This window comes from Chiloscyllium punctatum, chromosome 20, assembly GCF_047496795.1.
Source record: "Chiloscyllium punctatum isolate Juve2018m chromosome 20, sChiPun1.3, whole genome shotgun sequence".
NCBI lineage: Eukaryota > Metazoa > Chordata > Chondrichthyes > Orectolobiformes > Hemiscylliidae > Chiloscyllium > Chiloscyllium punctatum.
Genome location: NC_092758.1, coordinates 51545824 through 51565914, shown reverse-complemented (window position 1 = coordinate 51565914; position 20091 = coordinate 51545824). Strand labels below are relative to the sequence as shown.

The 20091-nt window shown below is 40.0% G+C and overlaps 1 protein-coding gene across 4 annotated transcripts in view; it reads right to left on the bottom strand.

Moving 5' to 3' along the window:
* Nucleotides 1-15161, bottom strand: part of rnf44 (ring finger protein 44) — a 151088-nt gene extending 135927 nt beyond the window's left edge. For 2 of the 4 annotated variants that reach the window (XM_072590896.1, XM_072590897.1), the window contains exon 1: nucleotides 14323-15160. In XM_072590896.1, the coding sequence (XP_072446997.1) occupies nucleotides 14323-14632 (310 nt within the window). In that variant the 5' untranslated portion in view covers nucleotides 14633-15160. Of the gene's footprint in view, nucleotides 1-14322 lie in introns of all 4 variants that reach the window. The other 2 variants (XM_072590899.1, XM_072590898.1) reach the window with 2 other exon arrangements.
* Nucleotides 15162-20091: the final 4930 nt, after the last annotated feature.

Here is a 20091-nt window from a genome sequence, read left to right as displayed (position 1 = left end):
CCCCTCTGCAAAGTTTCACAGTCCTCTGCACACTTTGCTCTGCCACTCGACTTCATGTAATTTGCAAACTTTGACACATTACATGCAGTCCCCAACTCCAAATTATTGTCCTTGTAAAACCGGAATCCAGGATAGTTAAGTCAAACAGGTACACTTTCAAGCTCAGCTTTTCCCAAAGTTCCTAATCATCCCAGCTGATTATATTATTCCAACAGAAATGGTTGGATAAAGAGTCGGCTGTATTCACCATTGTGTAATCCTAAACACATCTAACATTACATCATCACTTCTGGAATGTTTGCAATGAAGTGTTCTCTAAGGAAAAACAACATTAAAATTGTACATTATTTATCAAATTTGAAGCAGAACATTTACTTTATCAGTTTGGGACTTATATGTCCACTCATTTAATGAGTATTTTCTCCTTGCATTCCTGAAATAGTAATTCATGACTTGAAAATAGGCTATATTTTGTATATAACATCATAAGACATTCCCCCTCCAATTTAAAAAGAAAGTTTTGCCATTTCATAAAATATAATTGTTTGCATTTATTCATCAAACATGCTGTGGCCCAAGGGATAAACAAATAAGGTACAGGGAACATATCAGCAATGACTCAGGTTTACGAGTTAGTGTGCGACTCAGTTTAACCAACCACGAATAAAATGGTCATAAACATACATTGTTTTCACTTCACCATTTGAAAACAGCTGTATTAGTTTCCTAACACAGTAATCATTTAGTAAAATGCTAATATTCTGTGTAAATAATATAATTTCTTGAAAATGTTTGTATTGAATAAAATATCTATATGTCAGTTTTATTTCTAAATTCTGTTGTTAATTTACGTTTGCTTCTTCTTGCTTATCAATATTCCCTTCTTCTTCATATCTCCTTGCTGGATAATGACTCAGTGGCCCCTGATATGTCCTGAAATGACATTAGGTTTCAGTCTTTGATGCTTTTTAACTTTGAACAACAACATTTCTTGAACACTTCTTCTCATTCAACTGACACAGACACCTCCAATAGAGGGTGCTGGATAGCTGTCAAAACTAAGGCCCTTAGCCAATTTCCTAGCCAAGGGAGGCCAAGGTTAGTTCCAGCTTGTGTTTTACAGTCCTTGGATGAGGTCAGTTAAATTTTACACAGAAAAGACTGTACTTAAATCTCCTAGGTGAATGGAGCTATATTACTCATTATGTATATTGCTAAGCTGTTAAGGAAACACTTACGTTCAGTTAAGAAAGTATTCTTTGATTGAAGTTGGTTCCTGCTCACTTTCCTCAGGTCAAATAAATTGACTGAGGTAATAGGCTTTCTATTACATCTGTCAGTGAATAATGCACTACCTTGGCAACTGGGTCAGGCTGCAGGTGGGAGTAGAGGCAGTTTTATTAGTTTATTCAAGTAAGAACATTGACATTAATGTAGCAGCATTCTTCCATATTTTGTAAACACTGTTTTAGAAAGAGTTTGGGATTTTATTTCTCACAGAATAACAGTATAAACCTTAATACTGACAAGTCATATGCAAGTGTGTAGTTGTTCCTGTTTCGGATACAGAGTGCTTTTCAGTATCTCACCCCACACACCCCGATCCTTCCCACACAAAAATAAAAATTCTGAAATTTATGCAAACATTAATTGAAATTTTTTGATTGACTGTATACTGGAATATACAGTATACAATAGTATGATTCACTTACAAATCCAGTGCTATGACTATGAAAGAGTGCAAATAGACAAAGAAGGTTTAAAAAAAAAGTTGTTTTCAATCAAGCCATGTGTGTGGATACTCATATCTCAGGCAGCTACTCTATGGCTTTACATCCAAGTTGCATGCAGTGCAAGCAATACATCAGGAATGGGACATAAGGATGCAGACAAGGATAGGATCTTTGCAGGACAGAGCTTTTGTATGCACAGGCAGGACAAATAATTTTGATTTTAAATAGTTGCCTCAGGCTGAGAATTGCAAAATGAAATACCAGACAATAAGAAATCCAGTTTAAAATCAAAGAGCAGACAGTGGACCACAAAACTGGATGAATGGCTACCCTGAAGTCCATGAAAGAGGGCAAACATACCTCAGCTTAACATCTCAGTTTAAAAATGGATAAGACATTCATCAGAGTGTATGGCCAGTAAAGGATGGTCAAGTGGTACTGTAATGAATACAGCTGATGAAAAAAAACTATATAGAACCAATAGAAAATCAATACATTGGGAATTTAATACAACAATCATTGACTTCAGAGTTATGTATTTGAAAGGAAAATGGTATAAGTTATCAAAAAAAACTAATAGAATCTTTTAACTTGCTGTGTAATGTACTTTAAATGGAAAGGATATCAAATCAACAAAATACATTTTAAGTGTGGATTAACAGCTCTTACGCATTATTAGAAAAATGCCTTTTGACAAAATAAACTACTGTAATTAAAGATTCGCATGAGAAACTATTGAGACTGATTTTAACTCATGTTACTAAAACACTTTACTTTCAATAAGTGGACTTAAATATTGAAGAAAGTGAAAAAGTGAAATTTATTTCAGGTTTTATGGAAATACCAGGAAAAGTTACTTCAAAAGAGATTATTAAAATAAATCACTAAGGATTTTGAGCTTTTTTTTAAAGAAAGAATTTTCCCAGAAATCACATGACTGATGATCTGAAAATGTGTTGCTGGAAAAGCGCAGCAGGTCAGGCAGCATCCAAGGAACAGGAGAATCGACGTTTCGGGCATCAGCCCTTCTTCAGGAATTCCTTCCTGAAGAAGGGCTGATGCCCGAAACGTCGATTCTCCTGTTCCTTGGATGCTGCCTGACCTGCTGCGCTTTTCCAGCAACACCTTTTCAGCTCTGATCTCCAGCATCTGCAGTCCTCACTTTCTCCACATGACTGATGACGTCTGGTTACTCTGATGTAGATCCTTGCTGGAGCTGTTTTTGATAAGCTTGTCAACATTCTGATATTATCTGGAGGAGTTGGAGGAAAGTATGCCAAGGACAAGCTGCTCAGCCAATCACTCCCATTTCTGAAAAGGAAAACTTCCTTATTTTCAGGGTGGAATCTGTTTTATTTTTATTTGCAATAGTGATTGAGAGAATATCAAAGTAGTATTTCCTGATGAGATATATCTGCAAAATTCAAAAGATGATGCTACATGATTAGTGACTTGGCCACATGCGCAAGGCCTTCAGACTCTGGAATATCCTATGCTTTAATCTTTTACCTTCAACTCATTGGCTTTCTAAAAATATACTTTGTCAATCTCTGCAGAGAGATCTGCTACTTATTCTTCTATTCATGAAGAGTGTGTGTGTTTTGGGATATTCAGAAAAATAAGTATTTATTCTTCTATATTACTGACTGGGTGAGTTAACCAATTATTGCACCTTTATTTTACACTGTGTTTCTTAATAAACACGGCTGGTAGATCTCATTAATGAAAAGATAGTGTAACTAAATTTGCCATTAGTAACTGGAAAAACTATTTTTATTTTGTGTAGTGATTGGTGGAATAGTGCGATTACAGCAATAGCACATTCCTCTAGCCTTGGTCATAAAACATGGTAGAAACGGGAGCACAGAAGCTTAAAATGGCCTATACCGAACACACTGACCGACCACAGATTTCAATATGTTCCTGTCCTAGTGTTCAACTGAAAGGAATATGCATTGGATTGCAATCTCTCTACTAGAAAGTGTCTCTCGGTTAAATAGGCAAAGTCTTTTTCCTGGGATCAGGGAGTCCAGAACTAGAGGGCATAGTTTTAGGGTGAGAGGGGAAAGATATAAGAGAGACCTATGTGGCAATGTTTTCACGCAGAGGGTGGTACGTGTATGGAATGAGCTGCCGGAGGAATTGGTGGAGGCTGGTACAATTGCAACATTTAAGAGGCATTTGGATGGGTATATGAATAGGAAGGGTTTGGAGGGATATGGGCCGGGTGCTGGCTGGTGGGACTAGATTGGGTTGGGATATCTGGTCAGCATGGACAGGTTGAACCTATGACTCTATACTTAAAAAATATCATGCTTAGATGACATCATTTTGGTAAAATGGCCATGTAACCAAGGGCAGCCAATCATTTGGGATTAGGAATTTCTTAATTTCGACACTATTGGTTTAAGTTTAAAAAAAATGCATAGTAATGATGCTATTGCTTGGACATGAACTGAAAATAAGAACATAAAATAGGACAGGAGTAGGACATTTGGCCTTTCAAGACTACTTGATTCATGTTGATCAAAGATCTGTATATATTTAAATCTAAACAACTGTAGTTGTCATTGCTGATGGGGAAAGAGAATGCCAAATAATGACCCTTAAGAAAAGACTTAAAGGGTCTTCTCTGACTTAAAGGGGAGAACCCTTACTTATAAAATCTGTAATAGAATCCCCCACAAGGGCTCAGCATCTCACATCAAGCCCGTGCTTTGAATTATAATATCATCAGCAATCACTCATAAACAAGTATAATTCTCCACCGAGGAAATTTGTGTCACTGGTCATGGGTTTTGTGGGTCCTCATGTGGCTGATGAGCCTGAATCTAGAGCCACATCTCGGACTACACATTAGCAGGTCTTTCTGGGAAATGGAATTGGCCTTTTGGCCGAGGGCCATTCAACTGTCGTGTCCATGCTGTGTCCCTGCAAGTTATTCACCTAGTGCTACTCCTCTGCCTTTTTCCTGTAGCTTTACAGCAGTTGAAGTATATTTTAAATTTCCAAAAATCGTTCAATAACGTATTGCATGGAAGGTTAATAGGCAAAATGAAGGCTCATGTAGTTAGGAATAATGTTAGAGCATGGATACAGGATCGGTTAATAGATATGAAGCAAAGAGTAGGTATTAACCAGGCATTATCTCAGTAACAGGCAGTGAATGGTGGAATGCCACAAGGCTCAATGCACTCTGTCTGCTATTTACAAATTACATTAATGGCTTTGATGAAGACACAGAGTCAGGGAGTAATGTATCCAAGGTTACTGGTAGTACAAAGCTAGGTGGAAAGGTAAGCTATAAGACATGAAAATGTTGCAGAAGGTAGATATTTTAAACAAGTAGGCAATAAGATGGCAAATGGATTATAATGCATGGATATTTAATGTTATTCATTTGGACGTAACAATGAAAGCAGAATTTTTCTTTTAAAGCTGTGAAACTGAAGTGTCAATGTTCAAACAGTCTTGGGTAGGTTCGTACAGAAAATTAGCATGCAACTACAGCAGGCATTTAAAAACACAAATGGTATGTTGACCTTTACCACAAAGGAACAAAGATATCTTGTTACAATCATGCAGGATTTTGGTTTGGCCACATTTGGGGCACAATGTTCATTTTTGATTTCCATATTTGGGAAAAAAAGATACACTTACAATGGAAAAATGCAGTAAAGGATCATTAAGTAACTGCTTGTGTCTTCTGGCAAGATTGAGCAATGTGGGTCTATATTCTCTGCCATTTAGAAGAACAAGAAGTGGTCTTATTGTAATGGAACAAAATTCTGAGGTGGCTTGATTGGATGGGCATAAAGATTATTTCCGCTGGTTAGGGACTCTATACCACGGGAGCATGGTCTCAGGCTAAGCAGCCAATCATTTGGGATTAGGAATTTCTTAATTTCTCCATTATTGATTTAAGTTAAACGAAAACAGCATAGTAATGATGCTATTATTTTCACATGAGCTGAAAATAAGAATATAAAAAAGGACAGGAGTAGGACACTTGGCCCTTCAAGACTACTCAACTCATGGTGATCAAAAATCCAAATAGATTCAAGGCTAAACAAAAGTTTAAATGTGTTTTAAGTTAAACACATTTAAATTAAAAATCACACAACACCAGTTTATAAGTCCAAAATGGTTTATTTGGAGGTACCAGCTTTCACAGCACTGCTCCCATCAGTTAGCTCCAAAAACTGGTACTTCCAAATAAACGTTTTTGGACGATAACCCTGGTGTTGTGTGACTTTTTAAACTTTGTCCATCCCAGTCCAACACCAGCACCTCCATATCATGATTACATGCAAGGCTGGAATAAACAGAATTTGGTCTCTAAAGGAATCAAGGGATATGGAAAGCAGGAATGAAAGGGGAGCTGAAGTCTAAGGTATGCAATGATAGTCTGCTTCACCATTTAGAACTTGGAGGGTCACATGGTCTACCCTTACTCCCACGTCTCGTGTACTAATGCTTTCGCCTTCTTGTTGAAGTGTAGTGCATAGAATTAATCCATTATTCTAATGGAGAATGAGTTTTAATAAAACAGATGCATAACTTCCTTGCTTCTCCACTCTCATGCATCTATTTATAAGACTCAGAAGTACAGCCACCTTCAATGATTTGTACATACAAACTGAGGTCCCTCTGCTCCTCCCGATTCTTAGATTTATATATCTTCATAATAAACAGAGAAGTGGACCTATGCATACAAATATTTAACTTTTAACAAAGAACACTTTGCTACTGAGTGTAACAGCAACAATGAGGCACCTAAGGAATAGGGAGCTCAGATAGAATCATACAGGCTCGAGACCTTTCAGAGCTTTTTGAAACTTCACAGTCTGCTGATTTAGGTTAAATTATGCCAAGAGCATGTGTGTAAAAACATGGATGATCAATCTTCGGCAAATCCTCTCAACAAAGTGAGAGAGATGAAAACTGACCAGAAGTTATCTTCAAAACTTTTGGAAGATTCTTGGAGGGGCTTTGCTGGAATCTACCCCACCACCTAACAAAGGGAATTCAACCTGCTACTGTTCCATGAAGACATTGTGTGCACCTTCAGAATCAGGGAATCATTTGGAATACATGTACATGACTAATCCTTCATTTGTGAGTGTTAACTATTACTTGGCCAAAGTACTTTAAAGTTAAGATTCTGAATAATTTTAATTATTTTGTTTCTGGTCAGGTTTATGTTTTTTTGAAAAAAAATTCTTATCTACATATGCATAACTCAAAATATTTGTGAATACTCTCTTGCATCTTTGCTTAAGTTTTCTTTTGGAAATAAATATTGTTGTTGAAACTTGATTGCTTGCTTTTTATTACTAAACCTGACAATTGTATAGTTTGCAGAATCACCAGTGGAGCAGTGAGGCTAGCAAAACTGTAAAAGTAACAGGCTAGTGACGGTGGGAGGAATTTCAGCCGCCCCAGCATTACCTGGGAAATGGATTGGATTGGAAGAAGAGTAAAAGGGAGGCTTATGACAGATATAGAGGGCTGAAAATGCAGCTGCATAGAACAGTACAGGAATTCGGAATTTGGAGTTATTGTCATGTATTCAGGTACAGGGATACACAGAAACTGTGAAAAAAAGTACTAAGTCTGCACTCTCTGCAGCATCTTGGATGCAAGGTACCTAGGTACAAAATCTTAGGCACTAGTAGAAAAACAAAGAAATGCGTTTAAAGTACAACATTTTTGTGCAATGGGAACGTGAAAAGGAAACAAGGAGAGCAAAATGGAGCATGAAAGGATAATAGTAGGTAAATTAAAAGAAAATTTTAGTTATTATACAAGTGCATTAAGAGCAAAAGGCCTAATAAAGGACCACAGTCTTAATAACTGAGGACATACGTAGGGCCCTAAATGAATATTTTGAGTCAGTGTTCACAGGTGAGAGAAATGATGTGGGCATAAAAATCAGTGAGAAAGACCGTGATATAATTAAAGAAATTGGCATAGACGGAGGTGAGGCTCTGAGAGGCCTGGCAGGCTTAAGAGTAGCTAAAACTCCATCTCCAGTTGAAAAACATATCCCAGGCTAACGAGTGAGACAAGGGAGGAAATATCAGGGACACTGGCAATCATTTTTCAATTCCCTTCTGGCTACAGTAGAGGTGCCAGCGAAATGGAAGTCATCCAATGTGGTGCTGCTATTCAAGCGAGAATGTGCATAGGGTATAAGCAGGTAGGGAAAGAGTTACGTTCTGAGTTTTGTGAAATGAGAAGTTCAGCTGAGCATGACTCAGATCAGGTAAGAACTTGCAGTTAGCAATAGGGTGCTGGAGGCAAGGGTAGTGGGTTGACAAGATGAAAAAGCATTCATTATGTAGAGCCATTTAACAATATTGGAAGCATTCAGTATGTAAGGTCAGTTTAACAAGGTGAAAATATTCATTATGTGAAGCCAGATAAGGTTAAAGCCATTCATTGTGTAACAGCAGATGGCTTAATCTTTTCTATTGACACTCACTAATTGTAACAGTCACCTAATCAATATGTATGTTGCCTTATCTGGATGCTCCTCCCTGTAAAATGACTACATAATTCATTAAGAAGGGAGCTGGATCATGTGTAAATAAAGGGTGTTATTTCAGTCACCATTGGTCACCTCTTGGATTCTTCTAATGTTAATCTTAACTAAGTAGCCTCAACATTAAGGGCCCAAAAGAAGGGAGGGGCTGCACATGATTTATTTTGCTTCAGATTCATGAGGAGCAAATAAGAGTGTTGTATTTTGGGAAGGCAAAAGAAAAATTCCTTAAGAAACTGCTGTTCCAAAGAGAAGACTGAGAACTCGTCTCCATACATGTGGGTGATCATTCTCTCTCCCGCCAGGGCCCGGAATAAAGATGAAGGAGGTAAAACTATAGTGTGTCTCTGAGCGTTTTGTGTCAACTGAAGGGGAAATGGGATGACACAAGAAGGAACAAAGAGTTAAAACAGGAAACTATAGGTTAGTCAGTCTAACCTCAGTGGTGGGGAAATGATAGGAAGCAATTCTGAGTGACAGAATTAATTTACACTTGGAGGCCAGAGATAATCAATCATTGTTTTCTTAAGGGGAATCATGTCTGACAAACATAATTGAATTTTTTGCAGAGGTGAGCAAGAGTAAAGGTGAGCGCAATGCTTTTGACGTAGTCTACTTGGACTTCAGCAAGACTTTTGATAAGGTCCTGTGTGGAACTCTGATACCGAAGATAAGATCGAATGAGATCCAAAGACATTTTACAAATTGGATCTAGAATTGGCTGAGCAATAGGAAACACAGTGACGATTGAGATGTGTTTTTGTGACTGGAAGCTTATATCCAGTGGGGTTCCACAGGTATCAGTGTTAGGGCCTTTGCTGTTTGTTACATAAAAATGATTTAGACATGAATACAGAAGGATTGATCAGTAAATTCACTGATTATATGAAAATTGGCGAGTTTGTTAATAATTAGGTCAATAGCCTTCGATTTATAAACAAACCGGTCAGATCGGCTGATCTGGCAAATTCAATTCTACTAAGTGTGGACTTGGCAGGACAAACAACATGAGAGAACATATGATGCACAGCAGAACCCTGGAAAGCACTGAGGATCAGAGGGACCCAGGTGTGCATGTCCACTGATCTCTTAAGGTAGTGGGATAGGTAGATAAAGTGGTAAGAAGGTAAATGGGATACATATCTTTATTAACGGAGGCACAGAATTTAAAAGGGCAGAGAGGTTCTGCTGAAACTGTATAAAATGCTGGTTAGACCATAACTACAGTATTATGCGCAGTCCTGGAATTACATTACAGGAGGGATATGGTTGCACTGGAGATGGTACAGAAAAATTTTTTCTAGGATGTTGCTTGGTCTGGAGACTTTTTAATTACAAAGGGAGATGGATAGATTGGGATTGTTTTCCTTTAAGTCGAGGAAACTGAGATGGTACATGATTGAGATGTTTACAATTATGAGGGGCATAGATAGGGTAGACAGGAAGGAATTTTTCTCCTTAGTGAAGCTTTCAGCATTCAGGGGCACAGATTTAAGGTTACGGGCATAAGGTTTAGAGTGGATGTAATGAAAAATGTTTTCACCCAGTGGTTGGTGGGAATCTGGAACTCACTGCCTGAAAGGGTGTTAGATGAGCACTTGTGATATCAAGGCATACAAGACAATCGGCCAAATACTTGAAAATTCAACTTGAATAGTTAGATGCTCGCTTTTGACTGGCAGAGACTTGATGGGTCAAAGGACCTTTTTTCTGTGCTGTAGACCTCTACGACTCTAAGGAAAACAGTGCATTTCTTCACCCTCAGCCATAAAATTGAGTTCTATCCATAAAATGAATCACTCAACACTTCTATTAAAATTATATCTGCCAGTTTTCCTCCCATTCCACCAACTTGTCTATATCACTTTGGAATTTTACATTATGCTTGTCTCACAGTTCACAATACTTTGTATTATCCACAACGTTTTTATTCCAAAGTCTTGGCAATTGATATATACCAAAAAGAGCAAAGACCTAACACTAACCTTTGGGAAAGAGCACTACAGATCTCCCTCCTGCCCAAAAAACAATTGTATATGTGTAGAACCTTTTTCCTGTCATTGAGCCAATTTTGTATCCATGCTGCTTCTGTCCTTTATTGTATTGACTCTAACTTTGTTCACAAGTCTGTTGTGCAGCACTTTATCAAATGCATTTTGGAAGTCCACATACACAATGTCAACTGCATTTTCTCTACTCTTGCCTCACAAAAAAAACTCAAAAGTAATGTAACATAATTTTCCCTGAAAGTCCTTGCTAGGTTTTCTAATTAATGCACTTAATCGTCATTTCCCTTATTTGTTTTGTCAATTGATCTATGAACTTTCTATATTGGCCTGATACTCAACCTTGCTCAACCTGTTATTATAAGTCCGAGAAACTTGTCTGACAACTGTGCTAGGGAACACAGTTTAGTCTCAGGTCGCCTAGAATTTCCAGCAGCTAGGCACAGGGAAGAATTAAGCCATAGTTTGCAGCCCCTCAGACTCATGAACTTTGTCAAGGTTTCCATCCTGATCCCTGACCACTATCTCTGGCTGTTCAGTCTCAGTCCTCTTTGACCCTGTTGACCTTATACTCCTTCTCTCCATCAGAATCCATGAGGTTCACTTTAGTAAAATTATCATCTCTGCTGTAATGGTCTGTTCAACCTCTTATCCCTCCAATACTTATTCTCACAGTCCTCCCTTTAAGGCGTTTATTAAAGTATAACCCTTTAAGCTAACTTTTGGTCACACCTAATATTTTTCACTATGGTTCGTCACCCTTTTTCTGAAATCACTGCCAATCGTGATGGCATTATTTTTTTCCCCTGTGTAGATGGTACTCCATGGAAACAAATAGTTGCAAATTGCAGAAACTTTGTAAAAACTGGTTTAGGCAATTTTTAGCCTGGCAAGTCACACTAAGATGTGCAATGAGTCTTTCTTGCAGTGCCCATTTCTAATCACATTCAGAGTCCTAGTCATACAGCACAGAAACAGACTCTTCAGTCTAACCAGTTCATGTGACCATATTCCCAAACTAGGTAAAAACAATGACTGCAGATGCTGGAAAGCAAATACTGGATTAGTGGTGCTGGAAGAGCACAGCAGTTCAGGCAGCATCCAATATTCCCAAACTAACCTAGTCCCACCTGCCTGCTCCTAGCCCATATACCTCCAAACATTTCCTATTCACAAGTACTTTTGCAAATGTCTTTTAAACATTGTAATTGTACCCATACCAACCACCTCATCCTCCACTCCAGTGAAAAAAAGTCTCAGCCAATCCAGACATTCTTCAAAACTCAAACCATCCATACGTGGCAATATCTTGGTAAATCTCTTCTGAATCCTCTCCTGCTTAATAATATCCTTCCTATAACTGGGTGACTAGAACTGGACACAGTATTCCAGAAGGGGCCTTACCAATGTCCTGTACAACTCCAACATGACTTCCCATGTTATAAGCAAAATAGTATAGTCAAGTTTATTTTCAAATCACTAGCTAGAAAAGTCATCTCTGCAAAAGCAATTTATCTAATTTACTTTCAGAGGAATAAAACCTATTGTCTCACACTACAAACAGCATTTTTGGTAGATTTAAATTTATTCTTTTTAGATTCACAACTCAGTTGCTATGCTATTTCTTTCAGCTAGCATAGGATATTTTTAGGTGGCAGACCTTTCCATAGAATGCATTATTGCAACTCTTTGGAGCTGGTGAGCTGTTTGTCTGTAGGACTGGATTGGTCCTGTCAACATTTTTATATTCCCCTTTCTCCCACTTGGAAACACAGCACTTTAAAACCAACAATTCAAATATCAGTTACCCACGATGATAATATTTATTAGACATTTATCATAGAGCAAAATTAGTAAGTTATTTCAGAGTCTTAAAGTGAAATGAGCATCATTTTGCTCCTAAGACATGACACAACTCTGGCAGTTGTATCTGACAGCAGCTGACCATTGCCATAGTAACAGGTCTTATACTGATGGCCCCTGTGGTCCTCAGAGGCTCTGTGCTATGTATAATGCCAGAGGGTAGAATAACTGCAAGGAACACATTCTATCACACAAGCCACACTGTTCGGTTGAAAAGAACACAAAACATGATTTTCTTTTTTACAGAATAATGTTCATATTCGACCCATTTCAAAATGTTCAGATCAAATGGCTACCCAAAACTAACCAGCATCAATTGCTTCAGGAGGTTCACTTACCTTTTTAAACATTTCATTAGTTCTCTGTATAGTCACCCAAATCATTAATGTCTAGTAGATTCAGACCTTTTAAAAATATACAATGAACCAGTGTGACTAGAGAACTGATAAAAACTACTGGGTACTAGACACTTATTTTCAAATTTATTTTTTTTCCCTTAACAGCTAAAATTGGCTACTCATGGACAAACTTGTCTTTTTGTAATATGAGGAATTAATAAAGAGCTGCTCCTCAACCAATTCCAACTCCACATAAGGCCAAAGAACATTTATGCTTCCATTATGTACAAGCTTTTCATCAGTAATAAGGGGATCTTATGTTTTCCTTGCATTTTATAGGCTTTTTTCCCCCCTATTTTTGTTTTTATTTACATCCATGTATTATTGGGAAGCATCCTGTATTCTTCCCACCTCACAATCACAGGCATACCCAACATCATATTTTTCTATCAACTTTTCAGATAAATAGATATAAATGATCTTGAATACAAATTGACAACTTTCAAAAATGTTTAAAATAATTGGCTTTAACAGTCGCAAAGTTGATTAATTAGTCCCTATTGTCTCTCTATCTTTGATCTTTAAGATCTTTCCTTGTTATCAGACAGCTGTGAAGAAAATGCTGTAATGCAAGTGTTAAATCTCAAGTAATACCTTTTTTGATGGAACATCTGGAAGTCTAGGACTTACCTATCTTATCCAAGGGATTCTTATTGAAGAAATTAATGCCTTGTTTTGTTATTTCAGCCAAAAAAAAAGGCGTGAATTCAACCAAATGACATGGGCATGCCAACAGAGCTCAGCAATGTAAGTCTGTTAAATAGCATATTTTTCAATGCTACCTGAATGGACAGCTTATTGTACTGTGGCACCAAAAATACTAAGTACTCATCATCTTGATATTTAATTAAGTCTGTGCTTTCTGTACATCGTTTTTCAGAGGGCAGGCAAAGGTACATAATCAGCTGAACTGCAGTCTCAAAAAATATATAACATCGGCCAATTTTAGTGTTCCAAATGAGTGCCACTGTACACCAAGTCCATCAATCACAGTGGCACCGATTGGAATATTTGCCAATATAAAATTTAGCTGATGCCAATAGTCCCCTGGCATTATAGCTCTTCAATCTCATGTTCACACACTGCTCACTATATTTTATACTCTTCCAGTCAAAAAAAGTGTAATTCTATTATGGATTTACCTTGCTGAAAATGTCTTACATAATGTGAACAATTCTTTAATTGACATGCTGATCTCACCGGTTCTAACATGCGGAAGCTTGCCTGAACAGAGAAAACTCCATATCCAGAGAAAACTGCACCTGGCTTCGCAAATGACAATATCACCCCAGCCTCAACTTTGTCACCATGTGCCCTTGTTCGGTGCCAACTTGGAAGAACACATTTGTGCCCACAATAAGAGATAAAAATAAAAACCTTTCACAGCACACTAGGGCAAATGGAGAAAAAGATAACGGTCGCGTCAAGAAAATGAATTTCTGAATTGGTTTGTCTGAGATTCAGGATGTGTTATTTTTCAAAGGAGACATCTTCAAGATATTAGAATATCAGATTCTCAGAACACGGGTTCAGTGACTGAAGTTTAGCAGTTTCACTTCACTGAGAGTTCATTGTTCAAGGTAAAATGAAAGTAGGAAAAGACACTGCATTTACAAGAAAAACGATATTGCATTAAAAAGATATGGCCTGAAAAGACATTGCATTTTACAGCACAGACTTAACTGTGAAGGTAAACAAGGTTTTCAATTCCCTTCGGCCCGCCCCTTGCCCTCCTTACCCCTCCCCTCCAGCCTGTCAGTGTGGATAGTGCTTACCTGCTGGGGAGATCCTGGCATTGCGCCGAGCGGCCAGCAGCGCCCCCGAGCCGCCCTGGAGAGCGGAGCTGCAGCCGGCTCCCTGAGCCCGGGGCCTGAGTGAACTGGCCGGGCCTGGGCACGGCGAGACGCGGCCGCCTCGGGCATTGTCCGTCTGCAGCAAGAGCTGGCTCCCGTCCGCCTCGGTGGAGTCTTGTTGCCGGATTCCTCCTGCATGGCACCGGGAGCCGCGCTTACCCGGGAGCGGGGCATTGAACCGGGGACGCCGCCGACGCTCCCCATTCGCTTGGGAATTACTCACAATCGGCATTTTTAAAAAAAATCCTTCCACCTCTTCCTCAAAGCCAAAGCTTCATTTAAATCCCAGGCGTTAAACTTTCCATCAAAGTGACAATCTTGTCCCTTTAAATCGATGAATTTCCTCCTCCCCTTTCTCTCTCTTTCTTCTAAATATAATCCGGAACTCATACGCTCGCCAAACTTAAATGTCCAACACACCCACAAAATGGTCAGATCCCAGAGCCAGGCAGAACATTCCAGTTGCTGCTTCCCTCTCCTTCCCCCACCCCCAAACCCGATCCGTTCACAAGACGACAGTTTCCGCTTCTCTTCCCCCCCAGGAAACTGACCAAAAACTTTTATGGCGAGTGCACTAACTTGTGTCCAATATACACACACAAAAGGAATCGCCTCCTATCTGCAGCCTGCTTTCCCCAGTAGCCCTCTGCCTGTAACTGCCTGCCTGCCTGTTCTCTAGGCTGGGGGAGTTGAACGGCCTTTACAGCCGGACACTGCAGACTGTTAGAGCGGGTCCAGCCGCAGCCCATACTTTGTGTTCAGTCCAAGCTTTTTTTTTTCCCAGAGCCGGCGCTGCAAAGCTCGCTTCCCAGACTCAACACATCGATGCCCCATCGCGGGATGCCACCAAGGGTTCCATTTGGCCTTGGCTCGAGGCAAATCTATTGAAAATAAAAGGCACCCTAACCATTCCAGTCCAACCTTCTCTCCTTCGACTTCGTTCCATTTAATGAGATATAGTGCACGACCATAATGAAAGCGAAGGTTTACAAACAAGGGCTCTGCAACATTGATCTCATTGAGCAGAGGATCTCTCTTCACATGCTTTGCAGCATGAGACTGCTTATTATTTCGACCACATAGTATAGCACCACATATATTTGAAAGCCAAAATGTGATTTAGTAAACCACTAAATGCCTGTTTCAAAATAAATCATTAAAATGAATTGATAAACCCGTCCGTTGTTTTAACCCAGTGGCAAGTGATTCTTTTGTATGCACTTTTCTTACTGTAGCTCGTGGCATAGTTTCAACTGTGATAAATGCAACACTTTAGAAAATAAGTTTTAAGCGTCTTTAATGTAGAACCTATTCTAATATTTATTTGTTGAAACCTTTTTGAAACGCAATGCAGTGAGAAATGGCTTTATCTTCCCCACTTCTATCCTTGTGTCCCGATTTTATGCACAATTCCAAACGTACCATATTTCCTGCAAAAATTGCGCCGGCCGCTATTTAATCGTGAGAGAGGTCACAGACACACTCATTGAGGCTCATTTAATTGCTTGGGTCAGTAAGACCATTTGTAACTGGGTAATTTAGCACTCAGCTAGTAAACCTCGTCGCTTTTGGTCAATATCAGTTATCTCTTACGTTGCCTTCACCCATAAAGAAAAATATTAAAATACAGAGCTGTATTTTTCTCGGAGTTTTCAATTTGGTGGTGGTGTAAGAGCCGTGTTGCAACTATTTTTAAGAAAGTTCGCAAGAATGTTGGGCTTGGCGCTCTTCTCAAATTTCTTCAGTCATTTATGCAACCACTGAGTTATGCCTGTCAAGATTTTGCTTAATTTATGACCAGTTCCTTCAAAATACCAAGGGATACGGATTTCTTTCATTGACCTGAACAGCTCACAGTGTATGCCCGAAAACAAAGTCAGCAAGTTCACATCTATATCCTGAAGTCAATATACCCAAAGAGTTCAGCCTTTTGTAGCTGGGACATCAGCTTTACCTTAAAGAACTTATGACTGCTTTCCTTGCGATGTTTCTTGTCACAGAGAGATGCAATGTATTTTGATTATCTTTGGATGGCTTTTTATTATGACTTAGATTCTGTAACCTTAAACAAACTTCCACAATTGCTTCTTAAACATGCTTAAAGTTCATAAGGAGAAAGTGAGGACTGCAGATGCTGGAGATCAGATTCTAGACGAGAGTAGTGCTGGAAAAGCACAGCAGTTCAGGTAGCATCCGAGGAGCAGAAAAATCGACGTTTCGGGCAAAAGCCCTTCATCAGGAATAGAGGCAGAGTGCATGCAGGGTGGAGAGATGAATGGGAGGGGGTGAGAAGAAAGTAGCAAAGAGTACAATAGGTGAGTGGGTGGGGATGGAGGTGATAGGTCAGGGAGGAGGGTGGAGTGGATAGGTGGAAAGGAAGATAGGCAGGTAGGACAGGTCATGGGGACAGTGCTGCAGGACATGTTTGAAGAGCTTCAGGGCAGAGAAAATGACCTGGGAGTTGCAGCGGGAGAGGGACTCCCTGAGATTCTTGTAGAGAGAGGAGGAAAACTTGTTCAAGGCAGGCATCCTTGCAAGGGGATTTGCAGTAAGGTTAAAATCAACTAGGTAAAAACAAGGGCTGCAGATGCTGGAAACCAGATTCTAGACTAGAGTGGTGCTGGAAAAGCACCGCAGTTCAGGCAGCATCCGAGGACCAGAGTCCAGAGTATGTTGCTGGGAAAGCACAGCTGGTCAGGCAGCATCTGAGGAGCAGGAGAATCGACGTTTTGGACATAAGCCCTTGATCAGGAAACTTCATAAGGTTTGAAGGCTTTGAATTACACTTCATAACATTAATAGGGTTAAAAGGGACTTAAAGAACACGACAACTCCGATATTTCTCCAGACCTCTAAAGATATTTGGACTGAGTTTGTACTGTTTTATGCTTCCAGATGTACTGCAGGATATGATCCTCAAGAAATTGCAGCATTATTACCCGAGAGCTACATCAGTGTATATATTATGCAACTCCAATGTAGAAAATTCTATGCTACAGTTGCTAATGGTGACTGTTCAGTAAGGAACTAGTTGCCAGAATTAATTCTGTTATTACAAATGTATAACTAATGTAAAACATCTCAAATCTTTCAAGCCTAATGAATGGTACCATGCTATTAGAAAGTCAGCATTGCAGTGATTCTACCAATAGTGTCCACTCAAGAGTATGGCAAGTCATACACATGTTTATAGATATCTGATTTTACTGATGTTCAATACATTTGATCTTGTGTAGCTGACACTTAGATTTCCTACTCAATGCAAAGCTATTTCACAAGTAGAAAGCTAAAATAACTACCATGAGCTAAATCACAATATTTTTGTGTTTGAGGAAATTCTGAAGAAGGGTAACTGGACTCAAAATGTTTCCTCTGCGGCCTTTCCACAGTTGCAGCCAGACTGGCTTGGTTTCTCGATAGCAATTTCTGTTTTGTTTCGGATTTCTAGCACACGCAGTTTTTTCTTACACAAATGTTTTGTGTCAGTCCATTATTTTTCTTTCAAAATAGAATAATTTACAAGAGTAACATTTATTAAACATTTGTTATTAACAACAGTGCATGTGTTTTAAATAAATATTATGTGAAACAAATGATATTTCAAACCTCCTGATTTTCAATGTTTACAGTGTACAACATAGGTTACATCATTTTAAGAAACTATAGGAGATAGACCAGAATTGCACACAATATTCCAAAAGTCGCCAAACCAATGTCCTGTATAGCCACAATATGACCTCCCAATTCCTATACTCAATGCTCTGACTAATAAAGGAAAGCATACCAAATGCCTTCTTCAATATCCTATCAACTTGTGACTCCACTTTCAATGAAAATATGAACTTGCACTCCAAACTCCCTTTGCTCAGCAACACTCCCCGGGACCTTACCATTAAATGTATAAGTCCTGTCCTGATTTGCCGTTCCAAATACAACACCCCATATTTATCTAAATTAAATCCATCTGCCACTCCTCAGTTCATTGGCCCATCTCATCAAAATCCCATTGTACGCTGAGGTAACCTTTGCTGTCCTCCAATTTTGGTATCATCTGCAAACTTACTAACTATATGTCCTATGTTCACATCCAAATCATTTACATAAATGACAAAAAGCAGTGGACCCAGCACAGGGGGGGCTGTTTTCCCTGGAGTGTCAGAGGCTGAGGGGTGACCATATAGAGGTTTGTAAAATCATGAGGGACATGGATAAGGTAAATAGATAAAGTTTTTTCCCTGGGGTGGGGTAGTCCAAAACTAGAGGGCATAGGTTTAGAGTGAAAGATGGTAAAAACAATGACTGCAGATGCTGAAAACCAAATACTGGATTAGTGGTGCTGGAAGAGCACAGCAGTTCAGGCAGCATCCAACGAGCGGCGAAATCGACGTTTCGGGCAAAAGCCCTTCATCAGGAATAAAGGCAGTGAGCCTGAAGCATGGAGAGATAAACTAGAGGAGGGTGGGGGTGGGGAGAGAGTAGCACAGAGTACAATGGGTGAGTGGGGGAGGAGATGAAGGTGATAGGTCAAGGAGGAGAGGGTGGAGTGGATAGGTGGAAAAGGAGATAGGCAGGTCGGACAAGTCCGGACAAGTCAAGGAGACAGTGCTGAGCTGGAAGTTTGAAACTAGGATGAGGTGGGGGAAGGGGAAATGAGGAAGCTGTTGAAGTCCACATTGATGCCCTGGGGTTGAAGTGTTCCGAGGCATAAACTAAATCATCCACCGACATTTCCGCCACCTCCAAAAAGACCCCACCACCAGGGATATATTTCCCTCCCCACCCCTTTCCGCCTTCCACAAAGACCATTCCCTCCGCGACTACCTAGTCAGGTCCACATCCCCCTACGACCCACCCTCCCATTCTGGCACTTTCCCCTGCCACCGCAGGAACTGTAAAACCTGTGCCCACACCTCCTCCCTCACCTCTACCCAAGGCCCTAAAGGAGCCTTCCACATCCATCAAAGTTTTACCAGCACATCCACTAATATCATTTATTGTATCCGTTGCTCCCGATGTGGTCTCCTCTACATTGGGGAGACTGGGCGCCTCCTAGTAGAGTGCTTTAGGGAACATCTCCGAGACACCCGCACCAACCAACCAAACCGCCCCATGGCCCAACATTTCAACTCCCCCTCCCACTCTGCCGAGGACATGGAGGTCCTGGGCCTCCTTCACCGCCGCTCCCTCACCACCAGACGCCTGGAGGAAGAACGCCTCATCTTCCGCCTCGGAACACTTCAACCCCAGGGCAGCAATGTGGACTTCAACAGTTTCCTCATTTCCCCTTCCCCCACCTCATCCTAGTTTCAAACTTCCAGCTCAGCACTGTCTCCTTGACTTGTCCGGACTTGTCCGACCTGCCTATCTCCTTTTCCACCTATCCACTCCACCCTCTCCTCCTTGACCTATCACCTTCATCTCCTCCCCACTCACCCATTGTACTCTGTGCTACTCTCTCCCCACCCCCACCCTCCTCTAGTTTATCTCTCCACGCTTCAGGCTCACTGCCTTTATTCCTGATGAAGGGCTTTTGCCCGAAACATCGATTTCGCTGCTCGTTGGATGCTGCCTGAACTGCTGTGCTCTTCCAGCACCACTAATCCAGTATTAGAGTGAAAGATGTAAGATATAAAAGAGACAACGTTTTCACACTGAGGATGGTGTGTGTATGGAATGAGCTGCCAGAGGAAG